General features: G+C 40.8%; 2 protein-coding genes across 3 annotated transcripts in view; one reads left to right on the top strand and one right to left on the bottom strand.

Moving 5' to 3' along the window:
* Positions 1-2,558, top strand: part of LOC119351959 — an 11,792-nt gene extending 9,234 nt beyond the window's left edge. The window contains exons 8-12 of the mRNA XM_037618721.1: positions 965-1,054; positions 1,126-1,182; positions 1,315-1,371; positions 1,889-2,031; positions 2,308-2,558. Of these exons, the coding sequence (XP_037474618.1) occupies positions 965-1,054; positions 1,126-1,182; positions 1,315-1,371; positions 1,889-2,031; positions 2,308-2,364 (404 nt within the window). The 3' untranslated portion in view covers positions 2,365-2,558. The remainder of the gene's footprint in view (positions 1-964; positions 1,055-1,125; positions 1,183-1,314; positions 1,372-1,888; positions 2,032-2,307) is intronic.
* Positions 2,559-7,006: 4,448 nt separating this feature from the next.
* Positions 7,007-9,174, bottom strand: LOC119351958. Of its 2 annotated transcripts, none has more exons than XR_005170097.1 (2): positions 7,770-7,966; positions 7,007-7,404 (listed from the first exon to the last, which is right to left on the bottom strand). XR_005170097.1 is itself a non-coding variant. In XM_037618720.1 (2 exons), the coding sequence occupies exons 1-2, from the start codon at positions 9,101-9,103 to the stop codon at positions 7,346-7,348; spliced, it is 780 nt and encodes a 259-aa protein (XP_037474617.1). In that variant the 5' UTR covers positions 9,104-9,174; the 3' UTR covers positions 7,007-7,345. The 2 variants fall into 2 exon arrangements, 1 of the variants encoding a protein (XP_037474617.1); XM_037618720.1 differs by lacking the exon at positions 7,770-7,966 and adding an exon at positions 8,383-9,174.
* Between the last annotated feature and the right edge of the window lie 2,253 nt (positions 9,175-11,427).

The following is an 11,427-nucleotide window of genomic DNA, read 5'->3' as shown; positions in this document are numbered from 1 at the left end:
GCGAGCGAGGGGGACGTCGGCTCGCCGGCAGCGGACGCTCTTACTGTACATATTTTATTGTTGTTGCTTTTGAGTTGCTAGGCTAGGTTTATGCTTGGGATATTTCATTGAAGTGGCTCATACACCATGTAGTCTCAAGCTACATTTTGTTGAGCTTGTCCCTCGCTTTTTTCTTCCTAAGCTCATCGTTTGCCAAACACCTCCTAAGTTCCGTTTTCTTCTTCTTTTTTTCCATGTTCAGATGTTACATAATGTTATATCACTTGGGCATAGTATGCACATGGACGTATTAATTCATAATAGCACTCACATGGAGCAGCCTCCTCAAAGCTGGACGTTGTTCTATGTTATCGCTTATCAATGGCTGGCAACCTGCATTTCTAACTGCTCAACTGAGTTAATCTGTGAAATCATACTTCTTTGGAAATATTTAGATGTGCTAGTGAGGATCTGTTTCTACCATTCATAATGTGATAGATGACATGATATGCTTTAGAAGATTTAGGCTAGAAACATCTCCCCTAAGTCTTCCATTATGTTGCATACTAATTCTCATTCGTGCACTACATACTGGGCTTCATGTTGATTGTTGTATTTTTAAGTGCCCACCTCATGCTACTTCAAACGAACTTGTAACACCTCTGGTACAACACTTCTGCAAACCATGTTTGGTACTGTGACGAGTCCTGCTAAAAACACTGGGACCTTGTTGTTTAGTTGGAACTTGTAACAACTTTTTTAGAAAATGTTCAAATGTGCTAGTGAGGGGCTATTTATATTATACCATTGATAATGTGATAGATGAAACTATATGCTTTAGAAAATTTACGCTAGAAATATCTCCCCTTAAGTCTTCTGTTATGTTGCATAATAATTCTCATAGATGCACTACTTACTGGGCTTCATGTTGTTTGTTGCATTTTGAAGTGCCCAGCTGTTGCCACTTCTAACGAACTTGTTGCAGGTGCTTCTGGGACTTCACTTCTGCAGACCATGTTTGGTACTGTGACAAGTTCTTCTGAAAACACTGGGACCTCATCAGTGACAAATGCAGGTAAATGGTTGGAACTTGGAGCACAGTGCTTGGTGGCATGTTGTCGTTTCTAACTGCAAAATTCGTTTCAGGTGCTCCAACTTCCATAGGTCAGCCCTGTCCTTGGTGCTCATCGGTTGCAAATTCAGGTGAAGTTTTTAAAATCTTTCAACCCTAGAATGGTTCAGTGAACACCAAATGAACCAATCAAGGGGCTATGAGCATTGTGTATAACTCTTCACAGGTGCTGAGCATTGTTTATAAGTTATAACTCTTCACAGGTGCTGCGGTCTCACAGCCTATTAAAATCCCTTGGATCACATCTGCCACAAATGCAGGTAAATTAACTGAATATGTTTTCATGCCATATAGGAACTCCATCTGCACATATTGATACCTGAAATTCTTAGTTGTCACTTGTCAGAGAAACTCCATCACCGATAATAATATTCAACCTGCTGTGTTTTATAACCACCATATTGATATTCTGCTGTCCTCGCACCTCTTGGTTTCTGTGGCAAACTATTTTCTGAAACTGTGGAGTTTTCTTACTCTTGCATTTATTAGCTGTTTTATTACTTCTACTTGTGTATTTCCATAATAGTTGCACGATTGTACTTGCATCTGGGAGCTGATAAGCATTATGTATCACAAATCGAATCATGCAAGTGCTCATTTTTATAGTATAGATCTAGCTAATGTTCCACGTCTCATAAAAAAACATAGTTGAGTTTAGCCTCTTGATTTTTGATCTAAAAGGCCCTTCCGACACATTTTGAAATGTCGAGTGTTAAGAGAACATTATGTGTAAAAATATTGATAATACTTACTCTGTTGATATTGATGCTTGGGCAGCCCCTATCAAGTGTTTGAGACAAGATGGTTGGTGTACCAACAGTGCTACTCAAGGTTCTGCTGGAAGAGGAAAGAATTCAGGAGAAGATTTGATGACTTTTGAGGAAGATGGTCCTGATAGGAAAAGGCAACGGACGAAACTGGTAATGCTTGGTATAAATGGCCATTTTTTTCACTCTATAGTTTCCTGCCAGAATATCCATCTAGGTTGCACTTTCACCAGTTCTTTTACTGAAGAATGTACTGGTCCCTGATTTCTTTCTTGCCAAGTACTTGAGCACTCACCAATAGGTTTTACCTTCTCCATTTCACGAATAATATCAGCACCTTTCAAGCTGGGTACTGCATTTTTTTCTGGCAAAAGTGCAGGTGGCTATTTGGACACTATTAACTTGTTGTGAGTACTTGTTGGAGTGCAGGAGTTGGTGACTGAAGTGGAAGCTAGATCTTGCAGCGCCAACTTGACGGCTTACTGAGCGGGCACTCCATGGAGTCGATTTGCTGCCAGATTGTGTTGGAGCATCGAGCTGTATTATGTTATCGACTTGATGAGACTTGCAAGTCTCCTAGCTAGAATTACTTTTAGTAGCGTTATGTTATCACCTGTGACATTGCAAGTTTGCAACTGTGTTTCCAAGTGCTTGCTGTCCTGTGTTACGTTTTAAGTGGATCGTGAATCAGACCTAAATCAGATAATGCTGCAGTGTTATGTTATCATCGACCATGTCAGCTCTTTCGTGTTTCATTTGGAGATCTGATAGACATACATTAAAAACAAATGTTTTCCTGATGAACGTTTGATAGACCATGTTGTTAACTCATTCTGTTTTAACATTATTTTCTGAGGTACAGTCTGTTTTGATGTGGGTGTGGATGATGATGATGAGTTTCAAAAGTAAAGTACAGTTATCCCTGTATTGTTCGGAGGGGAGCCAAGAATGCTTGTTTTCTACTCCCTCCGTCCTGAAACATAAGAACGTTTCTTAAGCTAACATTGCTCGGAAAATATTCTTATATTATGGAATGGAGGGAGTAATTTTCTATGATTTGTAAGATCTTAGCTTTGCAACCCCAATTTTAGCAGGTGATGATATTTATTGTTTGCTGAACGGGGGGCACATTTTTTTTACGTGGAACGGGCATGTTGATTGCCTGGACTCTGTAGATGCTGGAAGGTCTGATGCTACGTTGATCACGTGACACACGTGCTCTTTTTTTCTTTCTTTTTTTCTTCTGATGTCCAGGGTTGTATATATACAGACTTAAAGGCAGCAAGCCACGTGCCAAATGCCAATCTTTGCTCCGGCGGTCCATCTGATATCATATCAGCCTGCCTATCACGCTGGCAGCAGACCTGCTCAAACCTCCGGCTCGCGTTATCTTCAGCTCCAACCCAGAGCAAGCGACGGCATCCCAATGCAAAGCACTGGTGGTGAGCCTACAACAACACCTGAGAAGGTTTTGCATTTACGAACTCCTTAATCGTGCACAAGCTGCATCAGTTATCCCCCCTTGATTTAATAAAAAAGAAAAATGAAAACATCGTCTGTCCCTCACATGATCAGGACCAATCGCAACAATAACCGGCACTTATCTTTTACAGTATAAACAACCCAAAGAAGAGCATGCGCATGCTATTATCATTCCGCACAGGTGATGATCAATAGAGAATGGCTAGAGCCTAGAGATGATAGGCACAACTTAACCATGGAACACCGAACAAATGCAGGGAAGTAAAGCAGCAACCAATAGCTGATAAGAATCACAGCTTTGCAATTCAAATGGTCACTGGAACCATCCATCCTGCACCCAAGTCAACTTCCGGTACAAGTTTTCCATCCAAGGAGAGATAAAACTAAAGAGTGGTCAGTGGAACCATCCATCATGCGCCTAAGTCACACTTCTGTTACAAGTTTCCGATCCAAGTAGAGATGAAGCTAAGTAACCGACAGTGTTTCCATCACCATCCGATGCACCAAGAAACCGGTAAAGCAATTTTGCGTGAAAATGCCATAAACATGCATGATGATCAATGTAACTCATCAGGATTCAGATCGGACAAGTTTCATGAGGCACAGTATTGGTGGCATCAGTTCTCTTGCTGAGCGTCCTCAGGGGTTGGACTCCTTGCTTCTTTCCGATTAGGAGCTGCATTGTGAGGATCCGCAAAGGCATCCAGATCCAGATACAAGATCGTATCATCATATGCACACATATCAGTGAAATTGGCTTCAAAAGGACGAGCTCCAGGATTCACGTCCGAGTGCAGAAATGTGGAAAGATAAGTATCCATATCTGTATGTAGTACACATATAATAGAGAAAGAAACTCTGTGAGAAGAGCACACAGAGCTCCGTAAGGATCAACAACAAGATCCATGGTTTTCCCCATGGTTATTGCAGGAGAAGAAAACTGTGGGAGGACCATGCATACCTTCATAAACATTCCTCTCTTGATGACTATTTGTTTCAAAAGAAGTGCTTGCTATAGGAACTTGCACAACTTCATAAGGAGGCCCATGTGTTGCCGTACCAAACGGTATGTTTGCTGCAGAAGAAGCGGCGGTGGGAGCACCTGTTATAAGAAAACTGCATTCATAAGGAATCCCATCAGTTGCAGGATAAGTCTCTGTTAGAGGACCAAACTAGCACGGTTGTTGCAGGACAAGGAAATATGGGAGGAGCATTCATACCTTCATCATGATTCGCCTGCTGATAAACATTGGTTGCAGGAGCTAGCGAAGATTCATAAGCATTACCATATGCAGTAGCTGCTGCAGGACAAGTCTCTGTTAGAGGACCAAACTAGCACGGTTGTTGCAGGACAAGGAAATGTGGGAGGAGCATTCATACCTTCATCATGATCCCCCTGTTGATAAACATTGGTTGCAGGAGCTAGCCAAGATTCATAGGCATTACCATATGCAGTAGCTGCTACAGGACAAGTCTGTTAGAGGACCAAAATAGCATGGTTGTTGCAGGAGAAAGAAATGTGGGAGTAGCATACAGCATACATACCTACAACCACTACAACAAGACCCCTCCTATAGCAACGCTTTTTTCCGTATCTAAAAGTCCATATATGCGTTGTTAGTGTATTTACCAACGCTTTGGGATGCATAGCCTTATCCAGTGTTGCTAGCGCATAGTGCAACGCTTATAGTGCCGTTGGTAAAGGGGCCGTTGCAAGAGTACAACAGATAAAATAGACTTGTGCAACACTTTTATACGTTGGTGCTTAATGTACAGGAATCAAAATCCCATTGCTTGGCAACAAAGAGTTTGCAACGGTTAATTGTTGACACATATGATGTGAATAATATTATTTTTTTATATATAATGTCAGCATCTAAATTAATGCTCCATAAAGAGAAACCATGAAAATATTATTCACGGGAAGAAGAAATCATATACTTAATAAAATTGTTGGATTACAATAGTGATTATTACAGCAGGAACATCATCTAATGTGATGTATAATCTAAATATTTTCTTGATAGCAAACTTAAACTAAAGCATCCATCACATCCCTACAACTTATCTAAAACTTAACCGAGGAACATCATCCCTACAACTTAACTAAAACTGAAAGCATCCAGCATCATCATCATCATCACGAACAGGAACATCATTATCGTCATTGCAGTATACTTGCCACACACCCATATAATCCTCCATTTATCTTTTGAATCTACAAACAAAAAACAAAATGAACTGTTAACTCCAGAAACTCATCTACACTAGCTGAATACTATGTACTTCCTCTAGTAAATCGCTGTGAAGAAACTCACCTTGTGAGATCAAATATGAAGTAGTATTAGTAAATGTCAAGTTCATCCTCTCCTCTGCTTGCATGCCACATACCTGCCCTGGTGCACATGCTAATTAGCTCAAGTAAATAGTTCTTTGAAACTAAAAACAAACCATGATAATTTGTGTGTTGTAAATACAATAGAACAACAAGTGTTTTTTGTGATACATAGTGACATCCATTTTACAAATGGCATAGATAATGATGAGCAAATATTTTGTGGGCGACAAACAACTCTGGACCCAGAAAAGGAGGATTGCAAATCAATAGTGTGTATACTGTTATAGGAAAATCTTATTGGGCAAACCAAACTAATTTATATTGAAATTGCTAAAATAGTAACTAATTTATAGTGGAATGGCTAAAAGAGTACCTTAATCTTATAGGGACAACTTGTAGGTGCGTATTTCCTTGCAGTGCATTTCATGAGTACATGCTCATAGTACTGAAAAATAGTAGTACATCACAGGTCAATCCTTGTATTTAGTTTGTTCTTTCCCTTTCCGTATGGAATTTGCAAAATAAAAACGTCTGTTCCATCCATATTTCATACATATAATAGGCAGAATAGAACTTGTTCCTGACTTTTAGTGCGGAATAGTACCCGAAAAAATACATCTATAGAAGCACCGTGTCCTGAACTAATGATAACCACAATACCAATATCCTTATTAGTTGAAAAAGGTAAACTTCTAATAGAAAAATATTTCCCATGATTTTTTAAACAGGATACATGGAGATACCATGTTACCACAAAGGCAGTAAAAAAGATAATGCAATTATGCTTTATTTGGTCTGAGAGTGCATACGAATATAGCATATAGTTTGTATTGGCCACTATACTGGGATAACAATACAACAGCTCCCAACTGTAACAGAAGTACCTATATTATTTTTGGGAACTAAGGGAAAGCATCTAACTTACCGCCAAATAGTGGTTGAAATATTCATCATTTGGTACTAAAAACACCTTGTTGATGATATAGTCATACATAATAATCATATCTGACTATCAGAACTTGAAGATCAGCTTTTATTTCAAAAGGGAAAAGACAACAATCTGTAAGTATAAATCAATAAGTAACCATTAAAAAGGAAAATAAATAATTCTGCTCAGTTTCAAAGCCAACATGGTATTACATAAGAAACCATATACATACCGTCATACCCTACCTGCAGTATGCGTACTACAAGCCATGTAGACTAAGTTAAGATGTACAATTGTAAAAGCCATGTATATATAGTTCGTGATATTGAACTTGAATTACAATCGCTTATATGTGGTGTTAAATTAATTGGTGCACTTTATTGTTGTTTAAAGCATATCAATTTGCATAATATAGAGAGGCTCGATTATTACCCCTGCTGGAAATGTTATTGGACGAAAACGACATCAGAAAGGCAAGAAGGCACATGAATGAATCAGCATTCGTGCGCGTACTTTGCTGAAACTGGGCACCTCCAGAAAGCGATGAATTGCCATCAGTCACCAAAGAGCTAACACCAATGCTTCGGCCAGAGGAATTTGTAGTACTGACTGGAAAGCTACCATTCATGTCCCTGGGAACAAGTCCAAGGTTGGAGCATGGGGCGCCGGACATGGAGGTCAGCAGTGTTGAACTGAACCACCACCTTGAAGACTGTTGCTTAATAGGATAGAACGTCACTGGAATATAGCAAGGATCTTCCGATATTTTTGCTAGAAGCTGCAAAGTGTAATTATCATTAAGACTTTGACGTAATGCAAGCGAATCAAGAAAATAGTCACCACAAAATTTCTTGACCAATGAGCTTATGAACCAACAGTCCTAGGACGCCTAATTCTAAGTTACTAACTTCTAAGTCTCAAAAATCAAGAGGACTCGTTTCAGGACATCAGAGATAAAAATAACCATCATCGAAAAGCAAGTGTCGATCCAATCTAGAGATAACACAAATAGAGAGGAAACGGGGCAAGAGAAGTAGACTGGGACAAGATATTTCATTTGAATTACATACTAGCACATGGATACAGCCAAGGCAAAGAACGTGCAGACTTGGTGGGAAGGTTTGAGCCTGTTCATGGCCTTACCTTGGATTCACCGTTGGCCGCAGGGGAGCGGTGTTGAGGGGCGGCGCGCCGGGATCCAGGGCCGCAGGGGAGTGGTGATGAGGGATTGCACGCCGGGATGGAGGGTCATAGGGGAGTGGTGAGGGGCGGCGCGCCGGCATGTAGGTCGCTGCCGCGCAAAGGAGTCGCAATGCTTGATGAGGGCCGGCGGCCGTCGTGGGAGGAGAGGACTGGAGAGGAATAGCGGAGGCTGGGGACAAGGAGGAAAGACCTAGACTAATCCTGAAAGCCAACTTGGGCCGGGCTAGACAAAAGGCTGGGTTAGTGTGTTGGGCTGGGAGTATGTACAAAGATGGGTCACGAGCAAGTCTACAACGCATATTCTACAATGCTTATATGCGTCTCTCTTGTGAATTTTGCAACATACACTCAAAACGTTGTACAATATGTGTTGCTTTACAAAGGGTATCCTTGTAGTGAACATGATCCAACTATTGATTAACATTGGTTGCAGGAGCTAGCGAAGATTCATAAGCATTACCATAGGCAGTAGCTGCTGCAGGACAAATCTCTATTAGAGGACTAAACTAGCACGGTTGTGCAGGAAAAGGAAATGTGGGAGGAGCATACATACCATCATGATGCATTTGCTGATAAACGTTTGTTGCAGGAGCTTGCCAAGATTCATTAGGATTACCATACACAGTAGCTAATGCAGGAAAAGTCCTGGTTAAAGTGTCAAGCATTGTGTTGTTTCTCCATTGGCTCTGCTGGCTTTGGACCTCTCTTTGCTGGCTCATGGAGGGCTGATTCCAGGGCTCCACACTGTCTGAGACCAGAGGGTACGGCAGCACCTGCTGCTCAGCCTGTGGCAACTCCAGGGACAAATGCTCCTTGTGCAGCCTATCTTCAGTAATAACAGTTGATCCCATCTTTGCGAATAGTTCAAACAACTGTAACCGCGCATCATCAAGTGCAGCAGGGTTGCCATGCATGTCCTTGAACTTAAGCGCAATGGACCTCCCTTGACGGAGCAACTCTGAAAATGATTTGTTTTCATCCAAAGTGACACGGCCACCATCGTTCTTCCCTGCCCTGCTTGATTCAGCAGCAGCCATTTGTTTCCCAGCATGAGGCATGATGCACTTCCTCTTCTTACTGGACATGCCAGCAGTATTCACTTGCTGTAGTATCCTCTCTGCAGCAACATTCAACACATTTCCAGATTCTTGCACAAATGTTTGTGCCACGAGGGGAGCACTTCTTTTCTGCACATCGGCTGCGACATTCTTACATTTTCCCACATGGGACTGAAAAAATCTGTTTGGCTTGGTGTTGAAAACATCCTGGCACATTAGACATCGGAACTTCTTACGTTCTGGTAATGAGAACACATATGGATGATATGGACTGGGTGAAGCTCTCGGTTTACGTGGGTACCTAAAGATGGAAAATGGCATAGTTAATGGCAAGGCCATGGAAATGACGCAAGGGAAAAACAATGGTAACACCGAGATAACAATGCAAGTAGCAATATACTTACTCAAATATGTTTGTGCAGTATAACCTCAGATGGTCAGTAATTGCAATTAAGAGAGCATCTGGATCAGCTGTCAACTCCCTACGCACACATGGAGTCAAACAGAATATTTAATCCAGAAATTGAGCACAACAAAAATTCAAAATTAGAGCATAGGTACAAAATTGAAAGATAAAGCACAAATAATTACTTCTTGCCATGTATCCACAAAGAGATATCCTTTATGGTGTCATTAAGAAAAATGGTATTGGTGAAATCAGTCTTCAACCCCTCTAATGGTTTCACTTTCGAATTGAAATACTGAAGAAGTGTATCACCATCAAAACCTCCTTCCTTCAATCCCAGCAATTCTGCTTTGCGGCACAGAAGGTATAGATATGGATGCTGGTCATTACCAATAAGTAGTCTGATATAATTCTCAAGTTGTGCCCATCTATTCTCGTTTACTAAATTCTGGGCAAAGGCGATGTCAAATCTGCAAATTACAGGCTTAATTACACATAAGATCAATGTTGATTAACAAAAATCTGCAAATAATACAAGTTGAAGTTCACATGACACTAGTAGAAAACAGGGCTTTGGTCCAGGCCGGGTCAGCCCATTAGTCTCGGTTCAGTCCAGAACCGAGACCAATGGGGGCATTGGTCCCGGTTCGTGAGCCCAGGGGGCCGGCCGGGCCACGTGGGCCATTGGTCCCGGTTCATCTGGACCTTTTGGTCCCGGTTGGTGGGATGAACCGGGACTAATGGTCCTCGCTCCTGGCCCACAACCATTGGTCCCGGTTCGTGCCTCAAACCGGGACTAAAGATTAGACCTTTAGTCCCGGTTTGAGGCACGAACCGGGACTAATGAAAATGGGACCTTTAGTCCCGGTTCGTGCCACGAACCGGTACTAAAGGTTCCATTTTCAAACTCTACCCCCCTGATCGCCTTTTCAGTTTTTTAAAAAATAAAAGAAAATGATGAAAATGTCAAAAAAATAAGAGAAAATAAGTTTTCCATGTGATATGTGGTCTAGTTGTTGGGAAAATTTGCAAATGTGAATTTTGACTTTATTTGCAAAATCTCTCTGAAATTTGTAAAAATGGGCATAACTTTTGCATACTAACTCGGATGAAAAAGTTTTTATATGAAAAATCATCTACTCGAAAGTTACACCCGAATTTAACGGGGGGAACCCCGTTAAACATTTTCAAAATCCTCAAAAACCTAATAGAAAAAAGTTACGGGGCTTTTAAGATCTAGAGTGAAAAAAATCAAAAAAAATTCAAACAGTGGGCAAACTATGGTCAAACAATGGTCAAACTAATTATTCTAGAATATTAGTGTTACTAAATAATTATTGTTTTTTAAAACAATAGTTTCAAAATAAAACTATGAAATGTGTCACTTCATGCTCAAGCAAAATTCCTGAAGGTTAATAGGATTGACATTTTAGTATTGTCAGGAAAACAACAAGTGTAGACTTGGAGCGAGGGAGAATAGAACCTGAAAGTTAAGCGTGCTCAGGCTGGGGGAGTGGGAGGATGGGTGACCGTTCGGGAAGTTAGATGATTTGGAATAATGAGGGATGATTAGAGGATAAATTGAGAAGTGATGAGGGGTGGTGATTACAGACTAGAGGTTAAAATAATTCAGAAATTTGAAAATAAAAAAAATAAAAAAAAAATTAAAAAAATCAAAAAAATTATAAAATTTCCTTTAGTCCCGGTTGGTAACACACCAACCGGGACTAAAGGTGGAGCTCCACGTGGCCGCGCCCGGTTCTGGATTGAACCGGGACTAAAGGGATAGACATTAGTACCGACCCTTTAGTCCTGGTTCCAGAACCGGGATTAAAGGCCCTTATGAACCGGGACTAAAGGCCCGTTCGGGAATAATGAGGGATGATTAGAGGATAAATTGAGAAGTGATGAGGGGTGGTGATTACAGACTAGAGGTTAAAATAATTCAGAAATTTGAAAATAAAAAAAATAAAAAAAATTTAAAAAAAATCAAAAAAATTATAAAATTTCCTTTAGTCCCGGTTGGTAACACACCAACCGGGACTAAAGGTGGAGCTCCACGTGGCCGCGCCCGGTTCTGGATTGAACCGGGACTAAAGGGATAGACATTAGTACCGACCCTTTAGTCCTGGTT

The sequence above is a fragment of the Triticum dicoccoides genome, chromosome 2A, assembly GCF_002162155.2.
Source record: "Triticum dicoccoides isolate Atlit2015 ecotype Zavitan chromosome 2A, WEW_v2.0, whole genome shotgun sequence".
In the NCBI taxonomy this organism is placed as follows: domain Eukaryota; kingdom Viridiplantae; phylum Streptophyta; class Magnoliopsida; order Poales; family Poaceae; genus Triticum; species Triticum dicoccoides.
The sequence above is the reverse complement of the archived record's forward strand: the minus strand, read 5'-3'. Positions and strand labels throughout refer to the sequence as shown.